At 37.0% G+C, this 24,743-nt stretch overlaps 1 protein-coding gene and 1 pseudogene across 2 annotated transcripts in view; one reads left to right on the forward strand and one right to left on the reverse strand.

Annotated features, from left to right (window-relative positions):
• Positions 1–840: 840 nt before the first annotated feature.
• LOC308494280 lies at positions 841–11,459 on the reverse strand (annotated as a pseudogene). The gene is made up of 3 exons: positions 11,105–11,459; positions 10,773–11,010; positions 841–1,468 (listed from the first exon to the last, which is right to left on the reverse strand). The product of its transcript is annotated as an uncharacterized misc_RNA (transcript).
• Positions 11,165–24,743, forward strand: part of MMS22L (MMS22 like, DNA repair protein) — a 113,565-nt gene continuing 99,986 nt past the window's right edge. The window contains exons 1-8 of the mRNA XM_081044935.1: positions 11,165–11,294; positions 11,860–12,047; positions 12,993–13,118; positions 13,877–13,926; positions 19,165–19,252; positions 19,547–19,724; positions 22,028–22,118; positions 23,642–23,772. Coding sequence (XP_080901061.1) covers positions 11,884–12,047; positions 12,993–13,118; positions 13,877–13,926; positions 19,165–19,252; positions 19,547–19,724; positions 22,028–22,118; positions 23,642–23,772 — 828 coding nt within the window. The 5' untranslated portion in view covers positions 11,165–11,294; positions 11,860–11,883. The remainder of the gene's footprint in view (positions 11,295–11,859; positions 12,048–12,992; positions 13,119–13,876; positions 13,927–19,164; positions 19,253–19,546; positions 19,725–22,027; positions 22,119–23,641; positions 23,773–24,743) is intronic.

Here is a 24,743-nt window from a genome sequence, read left to right on the forward strand (position 1 = left end):
AGAATTATTAGTAGTAAAAACCGTTTTATAGATTTTAAAGGATTTTTTACATAAATGATTATGTCATCTGAGAATAATGACAGTTTTACTTTATCCTTTGCAGTCTATATGACTTTTATTTCTTTCTCATACCTACTTTTGCATTGGTTAGTTACCTCCAGTACAATGTTGAACAGAAGTAGGGAAGCAGTTATCTTTGCCTTATTCTCAATCTTAGGAAGAAAGCATTCATTTTCATGATATTAATCGGTTTGTCACAATTTCCATTTATCAGATTTAGGGAAATTTTCTTCTATTCCTAGCATGCCAAGAGTTTTTATCACGAAAAAAGGCTGAATTTTTCAAGTGATTTTTTTTCTGCATATTGAGATAATAATGTGTTTTTTTCTTTTCGACAGTGTTGGTATAGTGAAATACCCTGACTGTGCTTTGAAACTGGAACCAACCTTGCATTCCAAAGATGAACCTGATTTTTCTTAGTATATGTCATCCTTTTTATCTATTGCTGAATTTTACTTGGTAAAATTTCTGTCTCTCTGTTTGCATCTGATATTGGATTGTAATTTTATTTTCTTGTCTTTGTCAAGTTTTTCTGGCCACATGAATGATATTTGAAGTATTCCATCCTCTTCTATTTTCTGGAAGAGTTAGTATAGATTGGGTGTTATCCCTTCCTTAAATGACTAGAGTTCAATAGTAAATCTATCTGGTCTTGTAGTTTCTTTTTTTCTTTTTTCTTTCTCAAATCAATACATGACTTTTATTGCATTTAAAATACCACAAATTAGTCTGAGGAATCACTTAACATCTTGGTGTTTATGTAGCTGGACAACGTAGATCCTATTCATCAGCCCGTTGAACTGTTCCTTTATCAGAAACATAGATACCATCCAAAATTTTTCTGATATCCTTGTTTTTTAACTGTTGTGGCTTGTTGAATCAAAGCAGCTGAATTTGACACAAGTTCAATATCATTTCCTTCAAGAATTAACTCATCTTCATGGGCTTAAGATACTGAACAAACAACACCTTACCTCATCCGAACCCTGCAGATGTATTTTTCGCCCAGGAAATTTGGATTTCAACAAGAGAACAATTCTCCTAGATAATGACATTGATGGGGAAGTGAGCATACACAGCCCTCGTCTTGTAACGGAAGCCCAATGTAACACCCTTGATCATGTTCTGTACATAACTACAGATAATCTGAACAGTAGCCAGTTCCTTTCTGTTTCCCCACCACTTGTCAATCCGGAGCCTCTTCTTTCCAAGGAGACTGAGTTCTACATCGATGTGATTGAAGTCCCTCCACCGGGTACCTCTGGGACCCTTCACAATAACTGTGTGAAGGGTCAATAACTCTGAAGGGTCAGTGATGTCCACATTTTATGGAATGTCCACTGTCTGATTGCTGAGAATGGTCTTCTTCCTCACAGTAGATGCAGCAATGGGAACGGTGTTGGAATTTCTTGTAAGAAGTGTGTGTGGTATGAGAAAGAAATAGGTCTTTTAAAATAAAGATTAAAATTACTAAGATGGATATAGAGCTATTCAAGTTATCTTTTTCTTCTTTCGTGAGCTTTGGAAGTTGGTATCCTTCAAGGCATTTGTCCATTTCATCTATGTTTATTGACATAAAAATGTTCTTAATATCCTTTTAATGTGTGTAGAATCTGTAGCGATAACATCTCTAATTCCCAATACTGGTAATTTGCATCTTCTCTCTATTTTTCTGGATCAGTCAGGCTAGAGGGTTTTTTTAAAAATCAATTATATTGATCTTTTCAAAGAACTAACTTTTGATTTTATTTCCTCTCCTTTTCTTCTTTTTAATTCCATTTACTTCTACCCCATTATTTCCTTCATTTTGCTTGTTTTGGTTTTATTTATATTTATTTATTTTAGTTTCTTAAGATAGAAATGTAAATTATTGAATTGAGCTCTTTCTTCTTCCCTAATGTTAACAACTAATGTAAAATTTAATGTTTTTATTTTCATTTAATTCAAAGTATTTTCTGATTTTCATAGTGATTTCTGTTAATCCAATTAGAAGTGTGTTACTTAATTTCCAGAGTTTTTTTTGGATAGCTTTCTATTATATATTTCCAGTTTCATTCCATTGTGGTCAGATAATATGCTTTGTATGATTTCAATCCTTTTAAAGTTAATGAATTAGTATTACTTTTTTATTTCTCAGATTATTAGTGAATGTTTCTTAGTGAATGTTCCAGATGCACTTATTAAGAGAACTAACAGTTTCTTAGTCAATGTTCCAGATGCACTTATTAAGAGTGTATTCTGGGGTGATGTCATAGGAATGGCAGCAGTGGGGTGGACTTTTTGAGTTCTCCTCTGGATCTTATCACAAACGAGACATCTATAACCCATCAAAGGACTCTCTGCTTATCACGCAGAACAGCTAAGAGACTCGTGCAAGTATTACTTGAAGGTGGGCAAATTGGGTGAGCAGGGGAAGAGGAAAGGGAGCAGAGTGGAGACACGGCCCGCACCTTCAGCTGTGGGGACGCAGCCGCACCTGCAGCTGCAGAGATGCAGGGGATCCCCGGATGGAACAGAGAACACAAAAGCCAGCAGGTGGGCCCTTTCCCTGCGTCCAACAGCTAATCTCTCCCACCGAGGGGGCAGCCAGTTGGGCCCTAGGTCAGACAAAGGACACAAACTCCATACCTGGGCCCCTCCCTCCCGCTCTTCCAATCCTACCCCCGCCCTTCCAGAGATTTAAACTGGCCCCTGAACTGAGGAGTAGTGTCAGATTACAGAGGAGCCTTAGTGCTCAGGCTCTGGGAAGACCAGCATGCAGCTCTGACCCAGGGAAGAGGCTGGGAAGAGTGTGATTTTTGCTGGGCTAGGAGAGAAGAGACTCTTCCACCTTCAGTTACCACCTTTTCTGGCCTACAGGAAGAGTGTGAGACGGCTGGGCTAGGAGACAGAAGACCCTTCCATCCTCAGCCCCCACCCTTTCTGGCCTGCCTGGGGCAGGGCAATTACAACTGCGGAGGCACTCCCAGGGATCAGCAGTAGGCGCCAGATGCAGCTCTGGGATTTCAGCAGCTCAGAAATCTCCCACCCGCCACACACACACACACACACACACACACACACACACACACACAGAAGAAGTGCCCAAAGACTCAGGAGAACTGGACACAGGGCTGGTGGTGCTATTCTCAGTGCACATATGTGCAGGAAAGGGCAGAAACTACACTGACTTTGTAGAAACTATCATGCAGACCCCTCAGCCCCATGCATCTAAATGTGCAGTCCCAACGTCACTCTGGGCACCAGGTGACAGGTCTGCCTGCCCAATACACAAAGGACTCTTTGGTACAGCAGAGGACAACCTGGAGATTACTTGGTGGGTTTAAGCCAAGACTGGCACTACTTCTTTTTGTTTTGTTTTTTTGTTTTTGTTTTGTTATGTTTTGTCTTTATATCTTTGATATCTTTGCCTGTGTTGAGTGTGGGTTGTCGGTTGTTTTTACATGTGAATGCATTTGATTTTTTTCTTTGTTGTTGTTGTTGTTGAGCTTGGTGATTTGCTTTGTTCTGAAATTGCTCTACCAGGGCTCAGCTTAAGAGGCACAATATTCAACACACCCAGAGGTAAACTCCAGACCAAACCAGAGTACTACCGGGTTTGACCTACAAGTGACATGCCCAGAGGGAATTCTCTATAGGCACAAGAGTCCATAGAGGCCAAACCACATTTAAGTGGTCAACCCTCACGCAATAGAACACCCTGCGGTGGACAGAGCCAAGTCTCAAAACTAGTCAGCCTAGAAGTTAACCCCACTTACTCACAAGCGAAAAGCAATTAAAGATCTTCTCTAACAGGACAATATATACAACGCAAGAGTCACCTTTGGAGCGCAGGAGGTGAGGAGCAGAGGAGAAGAACGAAGTAGTGCAAGTCAAATATAAAGGACACATACTACATAAGATAACCCAGCAAGAACTAAGAACTCTAGGGGATCTACCTAACACATGGAAGCAAACACAGACAGTCAGCCAGAATGGGAAAACAAAGAAACATGTCCCAAATAAAAGAACAGAAGAAACCTCCAGAAATGGAACCAAATGAAACAGAGGTAATCAACCTATCAGAGACAGAGTTCAGAACACTGATGATAAGAATGTTTAAGGAGCTTAGAGATGACATAAAGAAGGATAAAGAAATCATAATGAACAACCAGTTAGAAATAAAGAACACAATTGCTGCAATAAAGAACTCACTTGAAGGAATTACCAGCAGGTTAGATGAAGCAGAGGATCGAATCAGCGACTTAGAAGACAAGTTAGCAGAGATCTCCCAAACAGAAAAACAGAAAGAAAAAAGAATAAAAAACAATGAAGATGGTTTAAGAGACATCTGGGATAACATCAAGAGCAACAACATACGCATCATAGGACTACCAGAAGGTGAAGAGAGGAAACAAGGGATTGAGAACATATTTGAAGTAATAATGTCCGAAAACTTCCCTAACCTGATGAAGGAAACCAACATACAAGCCCAGGAAGTGCAGAGATTTCCAACCAGGATAAACCCAAACAGGTCCACACCAAGACACATTATAGTTAAAATGGCAAAGCTTAAAGACAAAGAGAGAATCCTAAAAGCAGCAAGAGAAAGACACAGCATTACATACAAGGGAACTCCCATAAGACTATGAAATGACTTTTCTACAGAAATACTGAAGGCCAGGAGGAAGTGGCAGGAGATACTCAAAGTGATGGGAAAAAAAGGCCTAAAACCTAGATTACTTTATCCAGCAAGGCTATCATTTAAAGTTGATGGAGCGATAAAGAGCTTCCCAGAAAATAATAAGCTAAAGGAATTTATTACCACCAAGCCAGCATTGCTAGAAATACTAAAAGGACTTCTGTAAATAGAAGAAAGATGAAAACAATCTAACTTCAAAATTAAAAATGTCAATAACTATGTAGCTATCAATAATCCCTTTAAATGTAAATGGATTAAATGCTTCAACCAAGAGACATACTGTGGCTGACTGGATAAGAAAGCAAGACCCTTGTATATGCTGTATACAAGAGACTCACCTCAGATCAAAAGACACACACAGGCTGAAAGAGAAGGGTTGGAGTAAGATATTTCATGCAAATGGAAATGAGAAAAAAGCTGGAGTTGCAATACTTACATCTGACAAAATAGACTTTAAAATGAAGAACATATTAAAAGACAAAGATGGGCACTATATAGTAATAAAGGGATTGATCCAACAAGAGGACATAACCCTAGTAAACATCTATGCACCCAACATAGGATCACCTAAATATATAAAACAGATATTGACTGACATAAAGATAGAGATCAACAGTAACACTATCATAGTAGGGGATTTCTACACACCTCTGACAACAAGGGACAGGTCTTCCAGACAGAAAATCAATATGGAAACAATAGTCTTAAATGACACATTGGACCACTTGGATTTAATCGATATTTTCAGAGCATTTCACCCCAATGCTGCAGAATACATGTTCTTCACAAGCACACATGGAACATTTTCCAAGATAGACCATGTGTTAGGCCACAAAACAAGTCTTGATAAATTTAAGAAAATTGAAATCTACCAATTGTCTTCTCTGACCACAGTGCTATGAAATTAGAAATGAACTACAGGCAAAAAATGGAAGACCCACCAATTCACAGAGGCTAAAAAACACATTACTAAATAATGAATGGGTCAACCAGGAAATCAAGGAAGAAATCAAAAGATATCCCGAGACAAACGAAAATGAAAACATGATGACCCAAAATCTATGGGATGCTGCGAAAGCAGTCCTAAGAGGGAAATTCATAGCATTGCAGGCTACCTAAAGAAACAGAAAAACCACTAATCAACAGTTTATCTTCACAATTAAGGGATCTGGAAAAAGAACACCAAAATAAGCCCAAAGGGAGTACAAGGAAGGAGATAATAAAGATCAGAGCAGAAATAAATGAAATAGAAACCAGAAAAACAATACAAAAGATCAATGAATCCAAGAGTTGGGTCTTAGAGAAGATAAACAAAATCGACAAACCTTTAGCCAGACTCATTAAAAAAAAGAGAGGACCCAAATTAATAAAATCAGAAATGAAAGAGGAGAAGTGACAACAGACACTGCAGAAATACAAAAAACTTTAAGAAATTACTATGAGCAACTATATTCCAATAAATTTGACAATGTGGAAGAAATGGGCAATTTTCTAGAGGCATACAATCTTCCAAGGCTAACTCAAGAAGAAACAGAAAACCTGAATAGACTGATTACCACCAGGGAAATTGCATCAGTAATAAACAATCTCCCAACAAATAAAAGCCCAGGACCAGATGGCTTTACAGGTGAATTTCACAAAACGTTCAAAAAAGTATTATCACCTATTCTTCTCAAGCTTTTCCAAAAAAATCCAGAAGGAGGGAAGGTTCCCAAACACTTTTTACAAAGCCTCTATCACCCTGATCCCAAAATCAGACAAAGACACCACAAAAAGAAAACTACAGGTTGATAACTCTAAGGAACATAGATGCAAAAATCCTAAACAAAATACTACTGAACAGAATTCAGCAATATATTAAAAAAATCATAAACCATGATCAAGTGAGATTCATCCCTGGTATGCAAAGGTGGTTCAACATCCGCAAATCAATTAATGTGATACACCACATTAACAAAATGAAAAATAAAAATCACATGATCATATCAATAGATGCAGAAAAAGCATTTGACAAAACCCAGCAGCGATTTATGACAAAAATCCTTTAGAAAGTGGGAATAGAGGGATCATATCTCAACATAATAAAGGCCATATATGATAAACCCACAGCTAACATCATACTCAATGGGGAAAAGCTAAAACCATTTCCCTTAAGATCAGGAACAAGACAAGGTTGCCCACTTTCTCCACTTCAATTCAATATAGTGCTGGAAGTTCTAGCCACAGCAATCAGACAAAAAAAGAAATAAAAGTCATCCAAATTGGTAAGGAGGAAGTAAAATTGTCATTATATGCAGAGGACATGATTCTATATATGGAGAACCCTAAAGACCCCACTAAGAAACTATTAGAGCTGATAGATGAATTTAGTAAAGTAGCAGGATACAAAATTAATATTCAGAAATCAGTTGCATTTGTATACACCAATAATAAAACATCAGAAGGAGAAATTAAGAAAAAAAAATCCCATTTACAATTGCTTCAAAGACTATAAAATACCTGGGAATAAATTTAACCAAAGAAGTAAAAGATCTGTACTCAGAAAATTATACGACACTGAAGAAAGAAATGAAAGAAGACACAAACAGATGGAAACACATTACATGTTCATGGATAGGAAGACTTGATATAGTTAAAATGTCCATACTACCTAAGGCAATATACATATTCAACGCAATTCCTATCAAACTACCAACGACGTTTTTCACAGAAATAGAACATATAATCCTAAATTTTATATGGGACCATAAAAGACCCCGGATAGCCTCAGCAATCTTGAGAAATAAGAACAAAGTGGGAGGTATAACAATACCTGACATCAAATTATACTACATGGCTACAGTAATCAAAACAGCATGGTACTGGCATAAAAACAGACATATAGATCAATGGAACAGAATAGAGTCCAGAAATAAATCCATGCCTATATGACCATTTAATCTATGACAATGGAACCAAGAATGTATGGTGGGGTAAAGACAGTCTATTCAATAAATGGTGCTGGGAAACCTGGACAGACACATGCAAAAAAATGAAGCTGTACCACCTCCTTACACCATATACAAAAATACATTCAAAATGGCTTAAAGACTTAAATGTAAGATCTGAAAACATAAAATTCCTAGAAGAAAATATAGGAAGAAACTTCACAGACATTACCCAGAGTAAGATATTTACTGATATATCCCCTCGCACAAAGGAAGTAAGAGAAAAAATAAACATGTGGGATTGCATCAAACTAAAAAGTTTTTTCACAGCAAAGGAAACCATCAAAAAACAAAAAGGGACCCTATTGAATGTGAAACGATATTTGCCAATGATATATCTGATAAGGGGTTAATATCACAAATTTATAAAAAAGTCACTCAACTCAACTCCAAAAAAACAAACAACCCAATTGAAAAATGGGCAGAGGACATGAAGAACCATTTTTCTAAAAAGGACATACAGATGGCAAACAGACATTTGAAAAAATGCTAAAACTCACTGATTAGAGAAATGCAAATAAAAACCACAATGAGATACCTACCACCTCACTCCAGTCAAAATGGCTATCATCAATAAATCAACAAACAACAAGTGTTGGCAGGGATGTGGAGAAAAGGGAACACTTGTGCATTGTTGGTGGGATTGCAGATTGGTGCAGCCACTATGGAAAACAGTATGGAGGTATCTCAAAAATCTGAAAATGGAACTACCTTATGATCCAGCAATTCCACTCCTAGGTATCTATCCGGAGAAATCCAAAAGTCTAATTCAAAAAACTTTCTGCACTCCGATGTTTATTGCAGCACTATACACAATAGCCAAGACATGGAAACAACCGAAATGCCCATCGGTAGATGACTGGATTAAGAAACTGTGGTACATTTATACAATGGAGTATTACGCAGCCATAAAGAAGAAAAAAATCTTACCATTTGCAACAACATGGATGGACCTAGAGAACATCATGTTGTGAAATAAGTCAGACAGAGAAAGACAAATACCATATGATCTCACTTATATGTGGAATCTAAAGGAAAGAACAAGTGAATGAACTAATCAGAAACGGTTTTGGAGACATAGAGGAAAAACTGAGGGTTGCTAGAAGGGAGTGGGGTGGGGATAAGCGGAAACGTGAAAGAATTAGAAAACAGTCAGTAACCACAAGATGGCCATGGGGTTCTGAAAATTAATTTGTGGAATGTAATCAATAATGTTGTAAAGATTTTGTAGGGTATCCGATGGACATTTGTCTCATTAGGGAGACCACTTCAGGGATGTTGTAGATGCCTGATCACTGCATTGTACACCTAAAGCTGAAGCTGAACAATAATGAATGTCAACTACAAGTTTGTATGTATATGTGTATATACATACAAATGAAGCGGAGTACAGCATTAGGAATAGAGACAGTGGAAATGTAATGGCTCTGTGTGATGTCAGAGGGATAGTGGATGGGGGGAGGGGGCTTCAGACAGTGTGAGTAAAATTAAAGATAAATGTTTAAGTATTACTTTGTCTTGTGCACCTGAAATAAAAAAAAAAGTGTATTCTGCTATTGTTGAGTGACCTATAAATGTCAATTAGGTCACGCTGGTCGGTAGCGCTGTTCAGATCTTCTGTACTAATTTTCTGTCTACTTGTTCTACCAATCACAGAAAGGAGTGTCGAAGTCTCTACCTACCATTAATAATTTGACTATTTGTCCTATAAATAACAGTATTTTTCACTTTATGTGTATTGAAGTTCTATAACTTGATACATACACATTTAGTATTGTTGTCTTCTTGATATAATTGGCCCTTCTGTCAGATTCACAGTCTATCCTTCGTTAGCCTGGACTCTAACCCAGGAGACTGAATTTTATAGATTATATTCTTGCCCTGTTTTTAGGTTGGTTTTGGCCAATGAGAGACACTGGGAGGAGATTGGAGTGTGGAGGGAAAGAGGTTTGGATCCTTAATCCTTTCAGCTCCTCCCTGCTGGGTTGCAGGTAGGCAGTGGCTATGTTCCTCCATGAAGCCACCATAGGTGGTTAGCAGGTAGGTGGCTGTCTCCTACAGCAGTAAGTCTCTGGGCTCTGGTAATCCTTCTTTCCCTTACCCTTTAGGCCTAACAGTAATAATGACTCTGATTAGTTCACCTGTTTTTGTTTTCAGGTAATTCTGTCAACCACAACTTTGTATATGGCCCTTTCATTTAAACACCCTTCAATCGTTTCTCTTGAGTATGCCATCTTTTACCTACTGGGCATTCTTACTGTTATAACGTGTTATAGTACTTGTTTAAATTACTTACAGATAACAGGTTCTTCCTGTTCCATTCACATTTCGTTCAACCAGGTTTATCACTCAACATCAGGCCCTTGAAAAAGGAAAAAGGGTCTATTTTGATGTTTTCACTGGAGGAGGAAGTACTAACCACTATACTGACCAAGTTCTCCAAAAGTCAGTGCCAGGGCCAAAGAGTCTTATACCTAGGCATTATTTCCCAGGGACTGCTGTAGATGACACTGTGTTACTGCTAGGCTCCCCCTGGAACATACAGCAGCCGCAGTGGTCCCCAACACAGCATGAGCTCTCATGGTACATCTGCGGAGCACTGGCACTCACCCTCGCGGCCCTAAGTTGCAGTCGGAACACAGATCACATTGTGTTTGCCCCCCACCTTATCCCCTGTGTTAGAAAACGTGGTTTCAACAGAGGAAAGAGTTAAGTTTCCCATGTAGGAATTAAACGTAGGACAAACTATTGTGGAGGACCGTGCAACGGCAAATACTCAAATTATAGCAGCACCTGTGAATGAGAAGTTCTCAGGTTTTTCTTGAATCTAAAGACGGCGATATGCTGAAATGTGTTATGTCTGACAGCCTGAAAATATCTTTGAAGGAGACTTTCAAGAACACTTAGAAAAGATAAAATTGCTGCGAATGGGCTATGTTTTTACACAAGCGTCTGGATGTGTTGCATAAAAGTGGAGCAACAGTTTTCAGATCAGTGTTTTCCATTCACTGGATTCACCTCATTGTTGCCCTGGCTCGGCTCACAATCCATAAACAGGTACCGTCGATCTCAACGAAAGACTTGCAGGCACTAGCGAGGGAAGAAAAGGGCGAAGACGCGGCGGTCGGTGTGAACGCGACACCCGCCCCGGACTCCATCGAGGCTCCTTGTTCAGGCCCCCAGAGGACAATCCCGTTTGTCCCTCTGCTTCTCTCACCTCAGTTTCGTCACTTTTCGCTGCCCACTGAGGCCCCGCCTCCCGGCCAAAGGCACCAATTAAAGCTAAAAAAAAAAAAAGCAAAAATAAAAGAAAGAAAGGAAAGGCGGACCGAGGCGGCACTGAATCCTGGACTGGCGGACTCTCGCGAGAGCTCACGAGTGCCGGCCGTTCCCACGGAGACCTCGCGAGCGTACCTCCGGGGGCGGGCTCCGCTGTGGCCCCGCCCTTCCTGAGCGCGGGCGCACAGTGGCGGGAATTTCACCTGTTTGGGATTTAGATCCCAAGGACCACCGGGCTGTGATCGGGATCGCGGCGGGCGGGTCTCGGAGGCCGAAAGTGTGAGCAGGTACGACGGGCACCGGTGCACAGGCCACCGGCTCACCACGCCATTGGCCCGATCCACGCGGGTGTGTGCCGTGTGCGGACCTAGCGAGACTTGCCCCCGGGCCGGGGGGAGTGGGGATTGGCGCGGGGTCCTCCTGATCCCCACCCGGAGGCTGCAAGGGAGCATTTGCACGGCACTGGGGAAGCTGGCAGCGCGGTTTAGTAACAGAGGAGGGCGCAGGGCCAGGTGAGCTCTGGAGTGGAAGTCTCGGTCCTGCAAACGTTCCTTTCCGCTTGTCCCTGCAGGGTCCGACCTACACGGGATGTTAAGTTTCTGCTACATCCAATCGCGGGTGCGTTTTGCTTAGGTTCTGACCACCTTGATCTTGGGAGGTCGGTGGGAGAGAGTGATTGTGCATTTGACTTGTGTGTGTGTGTGTGTGTGTGTGTGTGTGTGTGTGTGTGTGTTGGGGAGGAGCGTTTTGGGAACTTGCTGAAGTCACCTCTCATTTCTCGGCCCGCCCCACCTCCCGGAAGCCCTTCCCGACTTCTTTGGAGCCCTTAATGACAATTATAATAAACCCCAGACATTTCAGAACATGAAGTAAACAATGGATATCTGTTCCGCGGCGTCGACTTTCCTGCCCGACAGTTTGGAACTGGAGCTGGGGACAGAGTGGTGCAAACCCCCTTGCTTTTCTTGTGCTTTTGACAACAGAGGAGGAGGAAAACATTTTTCTGGAGAGTCCTACCTTTCCAGTGGAGCCCTTAAGCGGTAAGTGAAAAATCGGAGACTTTGTTTTTCTCTCATCAGGTTTTCCATCAGTTTGTTAGGGATGTTATTTAATTAAGGTTAGAGTTAACTAAACTTTGATGTGCAAGCCATGTGTTTGTAAATCGGCTTAGTATATCACAGGGATACAAGCCATTAGTTCTGTTGTTGCTGTCCTGGTTAGAGCTTACCTGAAAGATTTTTGGATATGAAGAACAACTTTCTTGCTCTGCCAGGTGTTCTCTTACCTCACTGCGGCCTCAGCTTTGGGTTAGGGGGGCGGGTACTGATTTGTTCAGTAATCCTTAAGTAAAACATACACATTTTTTGTTGCCCCAGTTCCTTCTGATACTATGTATCTGTATATAGAGAGGTCTTAATAGACTTATTTTAAAAAAGCTTTCTAATAAATACCAGATTGTACAAGTTCACAGGAATATTATTCTTCAAAATTTTTGCCTTGGGCAGTTGTGCTGTTATTGAAATATTTTGGGAATACCTGCTGAGGCAATTTCAGTCAGAAAGGAAATCATTTTTGTTGGTTTTGTTACAGTTGGACCTTGTTTGAGACCTTAAAAGAGACTACTCATTTTGATTGTTATTCTCCAGACGTGGTTCAATAACTTTTAGCTGTTTTAAAAATTAAATGCCTCCTCAAAGGATGAAATTCTACAACTGAAGACCACTATTAAACACAGGCGAAAGTGTGTTCCCTGTACTCCACGCATTTTTCACATAAAATGACATTGCTCTTGAGACTGAATTTTTAATACAGTCTAGCTGTAGTGTTCCTGAATATGTAAGGTACCAAGGTATATCGTTTGTGACTTTAGAATCTCATTGTTAGCATGTCATGTATAATACAGGCTCATATAATGTCAAAAATGACCTGCTATAGTAATGAGATTTAGCATACTTTTCGTGAGATTAAATCACTTTTCATTTCAGATTAATTTTGAATCTTGATCCTTTACCAACTAATTTTGAAGAGGATACTGTGGAAATATTTGGCATTCAGTGGGTTACTGAAACAGCATTAGTGAATTCATCTAGAGTGCTATTTCATTTATTCAGGTATGTTTCGTTTTGTTTTTAAATATCCAAAAATACATTAAGAATGTATATATGCTACATTTAAATGAAAATGGAAAGGTGGAGAAGGGATTTCTCCTCCCACCCTCATCCCATAAGACCCTATGTGTCACTGTATCTGTGCCATGTTCTATGCTTTATTGAGTGAACAGGCTAAGTGAATGATTCTCTAATTCTGAACATTACAGAATGAGTTGAGTCTTTATCTAGGACACGGGTCATGAATATGGGTCAATCTTTAGGAGTCGAAAGGCAGCTAGGATGAATGGAAAGTGGAATTAAGGAATTAGTTCTCAGGAATTAAGTTGGAACATTATAAATATAACTTTGCCTGATAACTCTAGTCGACATTGTTCCTTTTTGAACTCCTACTGAAACTGTGTGATACAACTTAAAATTTCATTATGTAACTGTTAACCTAGGATATTTTATATAAGTATCTTAAACTTCTTGAAGATTTAAACAGTATCTAATTGATAGTGAAATCTATGATATTTGATATCATTTCTTACATATATGCAGCTTTTAATAGATATTTTTGGAAAGTCAGACAAAGGCATATTTTAGCTTTTCTTAAAGTTATCTTGCCTAAAGCTGACCCTGTAGTAAACATTCATGAAGTATTAAATGTCACTCACAAATGGGACACATTGAAGCTAATAGATTTGGAAACATCTGTATAATTTTACATGCTTTAAACTATTCTAAAATTAACTCTCACATACATTTTTTTAAATTAGGCAACAACTGTACAACTTGGAAACTTTATTACAGGCCAGCTGTGATTTTGGTAAGTTGTGTGTTTAAAGGCAAATTATAGTGAATGGCACATGGATCTACGTTGATAATTGGGATATCATACTAACATGGTGGCAGTGTTAGGTCAGAAGTTCAGGATAAAGTATATTTAGTGTTCAGACAAAATATGACACTGAAAGTTTGTTGTAGCTAAGATTTATAATATTTTTTCAAGTCTGTAGGTAAAGTTGATTTAAGGCTAAACATCTGTTAGTAACTTGCTTTGGGGATGGGGAGTTGGATGGAGAACTTATAAGAGAACTATACCAGACCTTTTGCTGTCTTCTTCTTCTTCTTTTCTGCTTTCTGTCTGTTTTTGACACTTAATAAATTACTGATCTTGCGGGGACTTGGTATAGTTAAGGTTGTGAAGGGTATTGAGGGGCAGTGGGTTTTAGTGCAGGCCAGCTGCTTTTCCTTTCTGGCAGTTTAGGTGCACTTTGTATTTAGAATCATGGCTCTGTGATGATCTGGTTCCAACCCTAGCTAATTGTGGGTCTCATATCTGGTAATAGTTCCCACCTCATTGAATTTGTGTGAGAATTAAATGACATAATGCATGTTTAAGTGCTTATCCTAGTATCTTATTAGTGATGTCCATTGATCGGCAGGAACACACCTTTGGTTAAAAAAAGGTTTAGTGGCTTACTAAAACAAGGGGAAATGCATCATGAGGAGCAGGTGGGGTGTCTCAATAGAGGAAGTAGAGAGGGGTTTGTGTCAGCTGATTTTGAGTAGAGTTTAAGGGTGTTAGTACTTTGTTCTGGATTAGATGCTGTTAAGTAAAGGAGTACTTGGATGATTATATTAATTTTTATATAGGAGGTAGGACAAACAAAGGGAAGTTATGGAGGGTTGTAACTATAATGCAATAGTCATGTTAGCTAGAAAAGGGGAATGTTTTTGTATTTTGTTTTTGTGTGATTGCCTTATGCTTTGTTTCTGTGTTCAGACATGGTTACAGAGAGGTTTTCTTTTTGTCTTGTTTTACCATAGTCCTGGAGTGGCCCTATCTGATAATTTTTTTATTATTTTATTGAAGTATTGTTGACATCCGATATTATATTAGTTTCAGATGTGCAATATAATGATTTGATATTTATATATCTTATATACAAAGTAATCACTACGGTAAGTCTAGTAAACATCTATTACAACACAAAATTATTACGATATTATTGACTGTATGCCTTAGGCTGTACATTACATCCCCATGACCTAAGTATTTTAGAGCTGGAAGTTTGTACCTCTTAATCCCCTTCACCTTGTCTACTCATGTCCCTACCTGCTTCCTCTCTGGCATCTATCAGTTTGTTCTCTGTATCTTGAGTCTGTTTGTTTTTGTTTTCTTTTGTTTTGTTTAGATTCCACATATAAGTGAAATTGTAATTTGTCTTCTCTGTGTGACTTATTTCACTTAGCATAATACCGTCTGCGTCCATCCATGTTGTCAGAAATCGCAAGATTTCATTCTGTCTCCATGGCTCAGTAATATTCCGTTGTGTTTGGTGGTGGTGGTGGGGGTGGGGGTGTATCACATCTTTACCCATTGATCTGTTGGTGGACACTTAAGCTGCTCCCATAGCTTGGCTATTGTAAATAACGCTGCAATTAGCATAAGCGGGCTTATATCTTTTCGAATCAGTGTCTTCATTTTTTTCAGATAAATACCCAGCATTGGAAATGCTGGGTTGGATGGTAGTCCTATCTTAATTTTTGAGGGAACCTCCATGCTATTTTCCATAGTGACAGTACCAATTTACATTCCCACCAACAGTGCACAGGGTTCCCTTTTCTCCACATCCTCGCCAACGCTTGCTATTTACTGACTTTTTGATAATAGCCATTCTGACAGGTGGGAGGTTAGTCTGATTACTTTTGATATTTTATGAAAATTGTTTAATTACAATAGGGAACTTTATAGCCTAACTGTTTGCTATCAGCTTTCAGGGCTGTTTTATTTGTTTTGTTTTCTCAGTAAACGTTGAGTATTATTGTTTCATTATCACCTGAGTCCATGCTTCATGCCAGGTACAGTGTAAGGTGCTGAAAAACCAAGTGGAAAAGTATGCTGCTGAAGAGCTTGCAGTTGAGTAGGACAGATAGACATGCAAGCATAGGTCAACATGATACATAGAAAACTATAGGGACAGTGATATGTTTAAACTGTTACGAGAGCCAAGGTCTTCATCTGTTTATGTGTCCTTCATTGAGTGATGCCAGATCTGAGTCTCTAAGGATGAGGAGAACTTAGCTAGGCAACAGATTTGGGAAAGTTTTGGGGACAGGAAGAGTCCCAGGTAGATATAGATAAAGACATTGCAGTATGTAGAATAAAATTTCAGGGAGCAGGAAGTAAGTTGTAATGATGTATGGTTGGATCATAGTATGTGTGAGAGGGATGAATTTGGAAGGGTTGCAATCACAGTTTCTTTGTAAACCATGCCAAAGAGTGAGAATTACATTTTGAAACGCTGGGGAAGGCTCTAAAAGATTATAGACACAGCAAAAATACTACACAGGGTGACTTAATTAAATTGGGTTTGAGGAAGGTATTTATTATGCAAGATTATTCCTTGAAATTATTCCATTGCCTGAAAACAGTACAATGGACTATTTGTTGAAATGGTTATTTGTTACACTGACATTTTGGCTGTTTTTGTTGCTTAAAAAAAAACTTTTCAGGATAGATTTGTTGGACGGGTTAGCAGGATTAAAGACCATCCCTGTCATGCAGTTGTCAGGGCCTTGTTAATAAATTCACATAGCTAGCCTTGGCCCTCAGCCCTCCCCAGAAAGCCCTCCTGTTGGGTCATTTACTGATGTGCATATGGTTCTTGTTCTCTTGTTCATTATACTACCCAGATGTTTTCCAGTTGAGGCAGAATTACATACAAAAAAATGTATGTTTTGCTGATACCTGTTCTTAAATATAGCTGTTGGTGTTAATTTCAGATATAGTAGTTTTTCAGATATTGTATGTATTTTTTTGGTCTGTAGACATTTCGTTTGGATTTTTTTTTTTTTTTTAGTGCCTTCTATTTCTATGCTCATGCTTTTTTTTAAATCCGTCTTGAACATATAGAGTATACATACAATTGCTGGTTTTAACTCTGTTGACTGCAGTCTTTCATCGTTGTGATTTCTGTTTGTATTGATTGATTTTTCTCCTAGTTCTGTGTTACAGTTTTCTGGTTCTTTGAAAATCCAGTACATTTTTTATTGTGTGATGGACATTGTAGATTTTACATTGCTGCTTTCTGGATTTTCTTGTATTTCTCGAACTAGTGTTAAATTTTGTTCGGGCTCGCTGTTGAGTACTTGTAATCCATTGGATCTTTTTGAGTCTTGTTTTAAATTTTGTTAGGACTTAAAAAAAAGTAGCCTTTAGTCTAATGTTAATTTAGTTCCAGTCAGATTTCTGAGGATTCTTTCTGTTATATTATTTTATTTTCATTCTTATGGGTGGGAACTTGAACTGTTCCCTGGCCTGTGTAAGCTTTGTAGGGAATTGTTTTTTGGTATTTTCCCTTGGTTTTCGGTTATTTTTTCTCATGCTTGAATAGCCACAGACTCAAAGGGTACCCTCTATATGTTTCCAGAGCTCTTTTTTATGTTAATTTTTTCTTCTTTGATACTTTTGCTCTGTAAATTTAAACCTGCCTAAACTCAGATCTCATGTCTCCTCAACTCAGTGATTTAGACTCTGTTTGAGACTCTTCCTGTGCTGCAGCCCGGAAACTGTCTCTAGGTGGGAAGCTGGTGTAGTCTTAGGAATTATCTTCTCTCTAGGATAGGAGTCTTGCATAGCCTGTGCCCAGTGGCTGAAGACCCCCCTTTTTTTTTTTTTTAAATGTTTTTCTGGTTTTGTAGTTTCAGATGGGTAAATATGATTCCTTGTACTCCATCTTGGTTGGATGCAGGAGTTCACAACAGTTGTTCTTAAGACAGTATTGCCTGTGTGGGCTGAGAATTGTGAAACTGAGGGATGATATGAGTTTTGTATGTGATATATAATTAAGTTATAAAAATGCATTGCAGTGTTGAATATATAGATTTGTGTACAATATCTTGACTCTTATACATTGGTTTTGCCAAAACAGTGGCAGTGTTTGCTCGTGAATTCAAAATTAGAAATAAGTTTTGCTTTATGTTTAATATGGATGAGAATTTGTTGTCTATCATTCTCATCCTCTTTTCTCTTTTGTTTAGTGATTGTCTTTTATTCATTTGTCGTATAGTGATTATCAGTGTTTTGTATATAGTAACCACCCAGATAATTTTTGCTGATGTTAATGTTGAAGTGAGGGAAAGATGGCATGGGTTGACGTTGGGAGAAAGACAGGCACTATTACTATTTCATTTGGGGCAATATAGGTCATTATAAGGAGTTCTGATTTCATTCTGAATACAGTAGGTACATTTCATAGGTTTTGATTTAGGAGGAATAGGAACTGATATACATTTAAAGTAGATTTTGTACTTGGATTACAGAGAAGCAAAGGAGGATGTGGGAAAACCTGTTAGGAGCCCTGTTGTAGTAAATCTTATAATCTTAATAGGACTCTGATGGATTAGATATAATTTGAAGGCAGTAGAAGGCGCAAGCATGACGTGTCAGCAGCTGTTGGCACCAGCTGTAATGAGTGTAGAAAATATGGGCAGCGTGACAAGGTTTTGGAAGAAATTAAGTATGTATTATTTGCACTGTCTGTGTATTCCAAGTACAGATGCTGGGCAGTTTGACTTGCAAGGTCTGGAGTGCATAGGAGAGGTCTGGGATATAGGTAAACCTTTTCAAATCGTTATCATTTTGAAATAAAGGAAGTGATGGGATTACATGTGTAGGAAGAGATGTATGGAGAAGAGAGGACTCAGGATTGAGTCCTGAAGAGCCGTCATATACGTAGTAGGCTTGAGGAGGAGGAGCCAATAAAGGAGAGGTAGGAGAAAGGATATGCGGGGGAGGAAGAAAGAAGACTGGCAATATGTGGTGTCTGTGAAGCCAGGTATAGCCGTTGCTACTGCAAGGACAGGTAGTATCCATTAGATGGGTTTCACCGGTGACTTTAATAAGAGCAGTTTTTAGTGTGTGTGTGGGTGGGGGGGAAGAAGGAGTGGTAAGAACCATATAGGAGTCAATGGAAAAAATTAGGAGATAGAGAATTGCTGCTTGTATGGCTTACGAAAATGTTTTGTCACTGCCTACTAATTAATTATTTGGTTTCAGGGAAGATATCAACCCTACATTGCAAAGCAGACGACATTAGGCAGCAGTGTGTAACATTTCTTCATTATGTTAAAGTTTTCATCTTCAGGTAGGACATCAGATGAGGGTTTTGATTATTGCATGAATTTCTTTTTTTTTTTATTTCTTTCTAAGGGGAAGGTAGGGAGAGATGGGAACAGGAGGAGGGGAGTGGAATAGTCAGGGGACCCCCGTGTTTCAGCTTTAAGGCTGGGCAACTCATGGGGTGCCTAAGCACAAAACAGATGGAGGCCCCCTCCCCTCCCCTGCAAACATCCGCAGTGTGGGGCCGGCACTGTGCATGAATTTCTAAGTGCATATCCATCCAGACTCGGGTTGTTTATTGTATCTAATCGTGTTTTAGGTACCTGAAAGTACAGAATGCTGAGAGTCATGTTCCTGTTCATCCCTATGAAGTTTTGGAGGCTCAGCTTCCCTCAATGTTGGTTGATGAGCTGCATGGATTACTCTTGTATGTTGGACATCTCTCTGAACTGCGCAGTATTAATCCAGGAGCATATGAAAGTCAAAACCAGATTAAGGTTTGACTTACTTAATTTTCAAATTATCAGTTTTTTTCTTCCCACACAGAATACTCACTCAAGAATGAAAGAAATTAGTCGAGTGCAGTTCTGGAACCAAACTGCCTGAGTTGAAATTCTGGCTTGTCCTTTTATTATGTGCCAATGGGCAAGTGACATCTCTTGCCTCAGTCTCCTCATCTGTATAATTGGTGCTGCTACCTAGAATTATTGGGAGAATTAAATAAATTAAAATGAGTAAAGTGCTTAGAACATAGTATATACTGAATCAGAGATAGTTATTCTTTGTTCTAATTTATAACAGCGCAAATGTTTAAAAGTTTCAAAGCAAATAAAATGACATTGATTTTCTAAAGTTTGTATCATCTTTTCCATTGAGAAAGGTTTGGGAAAACCCTAGTGTTTATTATAGTAAGATTCAAGAAGTTACCTTTTTTAAAACCACATCATTTTGTCTAACCTGACTTTTTGAAATACAATTAAGATCATTTTGACAAATGCCCTTTTTTTCTACTTGTAATAATCATTCCCTCTGAAGTTTATATTTTTTAAAGTTATGTTGTTAGTATGACGCAGTTTACAGATGTAATTAACAAATTCTCCATGTGATTTTATGTGGGTGACAAATTATACTTCTCCATGGATTCCCTGAATTCTCAGCCTTTCCATTCTATTTGACTTCACCAATTTGAATAACATTCAGTTTTTAGGAACATGTCTTTGTCAAAATGTACAATTAAAGGTTTACATATTTTTATGAAAGTGAACAAGAACAAAAAAATTGACTTTTTATCAGGGATCAGTATATCTACAAATAGAAGTAAATATAATTCCAACTTAATTTACAGGTTTATATGTCTAATACATAGAAAGCAAATAGATAATTGCTTTTAATCATGTCATTTATTAAAGATTCGTGGGTAGATTGTGGGAGAGGGATATTTTTCCTTTTAGTCTCTATAAATTGGAGTCATTTTTGTTTTCTGGATATTATCAAGTGGTTAAGAAATAAAAATTAATAATTTATCTAGGAGCAGAAATAAAGAATATGTGCAAGCATCCTCAAACTAGATTTTGCCTTTCATGGGCTTTTTAATTAGGCAGACTTTAAAAAATAGGTTATCTGAAGATCAGTAGACTGAGTTTTTAAAGCAGGGGAATGTAGTCTTCAGTACATAAACAGCAACAGAAAAATTATACACTAAAATTCTTTTCTAGAACAACAGCAAAACAATCTTAGAAAACATAAAGCATCTTTCAAGACTTCGTGTATTCCTTGTACTTTACCAATCGTATGAAAAGTATTGATTTAATTGATATTTTCAGTTAAGCATCTGTCTTTTATTATTGTTTTGGACCTTTTTTATTAGAGATATTATTTGTTGGGTATTATGTATTTCAAATATTTTCATCTATTTCAGCAGTTAAGCTGACTTGCTAGGTAGATTTTTTATATAGTCTGTCAGTTTTTTCTTTTGTATCATCTCTATACTGCTGTTAAAACATACTTGTTTTTTATATTTATTTCTTACCCTTTTTTAAAAAATATGCTGTGAGGTGGGAAATCTAACTTTAGTTTCTTATAAATGAAAAAGTTAATAATTCTGCCTTTTATTGAATGACCCATGCTTTCCCTACTGATTTGAAATACCATGTTTATTCATTTCTCTTTTCCTTATTTTTGCTGTTCTTGATTATCTATTCTTCAGCCAATACTGTTTCATTAGTGTAGCATTTTTTTTCCATTTTTGATAAGGCAAATTCCTTCTCCGTTATTCTTCCTAGTTGTCTTAATAGAACATTTGTATTATTGTATTTATTTTTATAGTGATACTAAATGTGGACTGGAAGGTTATTGATAAAGTTTCTTAATGGGCATGACAATAGTGTCTACATGATTGTTTAAAGTTCTCTTAAAATACGTTATAGATATGTATTACATTTAAAAACATATTTCTTAACTAAAATACAAAATCATGAAAATAACGTGTTTTTAGAATTCTTTTACTGCCTTTCAGCTTTGGTAGAATCAGAGGTTGCTTGCAAGGGACCTTAACTATGCTATTCAGCAGCCCCAACGTGGTCTGTCTTAAACCTTTAAATGAAAACATATGCTGCTTTCGAAGGTCTCCAGTGAAAGAATATTCTAATGAATAAAACAAAGGTTTTCCCTGAGCTTTTGAACAGTGATAGGTTAATTGATTCTTTATTCTTGTGCTTATGGAGGAGTGTTGTGTGTGATATGCTATCAAATACATTGTATAGTATGAATTCTCAGTCACATTTCATAATGTCATTCACAGCTTTTTCCACCATCATGGCATTTATTACATCTCCACTTAGATATCCACTGGCTGGTGCTAGAAATTCTTCAGATGCTTGGTGAAAAATTGAGTAAGTTTATGGATTTCTAATTTATGTCCTTTTTCTAATGTAAACTATTAGTGTTTTTAAATTTTCATAAGTAGTGTTTCCGATTTTTTTTTTTTTAAATCAAATAGTAACCAAAGTAAAAAGTAAAAATCTTACCCATTTATTCCAAAGGTAACTACTGGGAACAGCTTGGTCTGTTTACCTTTCTATACTTACTGTCTATTAGTATACATATATAGAAATTCATAGATAGGATTTTTGGTTTTATTTCTAACCACAAATGGTATCATTGTTGTGTTTAGTGTTTCATTGAAAAGATTTTTAGAGATCTATTCATGTTAGTACATATAGTTTTAAATTTATATAAGGGCTGGATGCAATGGATCTATCAGAATTAGCCAAGTCTGATTTTTAATATTTCAGTTATTTCCCTTTTTTGGTATTACAGTAATATTTCAGTGAATTTCTTGTGTATGTATGTACATCGTTGATATTTGTACAAGTTGTGCTGTAGAATAGATTCTTTGGATTGGCACATTGCAGTTTTAATACTGTATATGCTCTCTGTACACAAAGTTTCTCTAATTTGTATACATTAACTGTGAGTACGCCCTTGCCTCATACTCTTGCCAGTAGTGGACAATATCAATTATTTTTATGTTTTGCCAACTAATGCATTAAAAGTAATATTGAATCCCTCTTTCCGCAATTTTCTGATTACCAGTAAAGTTGAAATTTTTTACATAATTTCATTGTCTTTTTATATTTTCTTTATTAATTACTTGTCCGTAGTCTTTTGCAGTTTTGTTTTTTAATTAGCTTATTATGGATAGTAATCCTTTGTTTTATATGTTACCTATTTATTTCTTGGTCTTGCTCTTGGCATCTTTAGGTTCCCTTATCAATTTAGCAATATTCTGGAAATATTATTTAGTTGTAAATTATTTATTATTTAGGTTATAAAGACATCCATTACCTCAGTACCTGCCTTTCAACTAATAAATACATATATGTGTCTATATATATTTATATGTGTGTACACTTACATATATACATGCAAACATACAAAGATGTACACAAATATGTAATTTTCTCTCTCAAGTGGACTTACTCTGATATAAGTACAAATTTTGGTATCTGTTACCTTGGTTTGCTTTATTTCACACCAGAAAAGAATTGCACATGGTTAACTTATTATGATTTATTAAAAGAATAATAATGTTTAAAAGGCTTTATTGGTTTGAAATATGGGTGAAGATTTTCTAGTGTTTACCCTCTTTTATTTTTTGTTGCTTTTGTTGCTTTGTTGCTTTTCAAAGATGTAAGAAAAAAGAAGTCTATTGAATGGTACTTGGAAGGATTGAAATTTTTTTGGTGATGTTTATATAAGACAGGATTTCCCTAAAATATAACTTATATTTGCAAAAAATTTTCTTTGAACTGTATGTGTTACAGTTTTAAGTCAATTTAAAGGTATATAGTCACTTTATGCCTTCTGAATTAATAAAATCTGTAGTTTTAAATAAATTTTATTACAATTTCAGAACAAGTTGTATATGGTCATGAGTTTATGAATCTGGCAGGTGACAATTTAACCAATGTGAGCCTATTTGAAGAACATTGTGAAAATCTCCTTTTTGATTTAATATACCTGTCACTCAACAGGTATGAAAAGGTAAGGCTTTAAGAGTTTATTTGTGGTTTTGGTAGTTAGTGGCAATAGTTAGTCCTTAATACATGTGGTTTAAGCTATAAGAATTTAATCTAAATTCTGGTTAATTCTTTCAGTTTTACATTTACTATATTCTGGGAGTTGCACGAGAAAAGAATTTGATTTAAACTTTTAAAACAGGCTGGAATTAGAGTTTTAGAGCTTTTTCTTTTGAAATATTTTTTTCATCTTGTCAAAAATAAATAACAACGGGACGTTTAATATAATGATTGGAAATTTAACTTCTGTTCAAATAGGAAAAGCCAGCCCTGTAATAATCTGTTGTATTGCTGTTACATAATGAAAAAGATGAGTAATTAACTAAATTAGCTGACAAATTTAAAGGGTAGTTTTGTTTGCTTGTTTTCATAAAAGGTCTAGGATCATGGAGGAAATAACTTGTTTTTACTAAATTGTATTTATGTAGAGTGTTTAATGCAGACAAAGATTTAAAGGTGTCACAACACATTCATTTTCAAATGGAAATTTATAGATTGTCACTTGTTTCAGATTACAAGTGTAAACATTACTTATGGCAAATCAGGATTTATAATTTTTTAAAATTAGATTGTTTTACATATTTATTTTCAGTATCTCTTAAATCTAGTCTCTATATTTACAATTAATATAATTAGTGAATTAGCCAGCTATGATATAGTAATATTTTAACAGTTTCCTTTTACTATGTATTATGTTAGTGATGGTTACCAGATGGAAGGGGTGTTGGGGGCTGGATGAAAAAGGTGGAGGAATTAGGAAGTATTAATACAAATTGATGGTTGTGAGGTGGTCGCGGGCATGTAGAGTACCACGTAAGGAATATAGTCAGTAATATGGTAATAATTATGTATAGTCCTCGGTGGGTACTAGACTAATCAGGGATCATTTCCTAAATTATATAAATGTCTAACCACTATGCTGTACACCTGAAACTA

Source organism: Rhinolophus hipposideros (genome assembly GCF_964194185.1).
Source record: "Rhinolophus hipposideros genome assembly, chromosome: 3".
Classification (NCBI taxonomy): Eukaryota; Metazoa; Chordata; class Mammalia; order Chiroptera; family Rhinolophidae; genus Rhinolophus; species Rhinolophus hipposideros.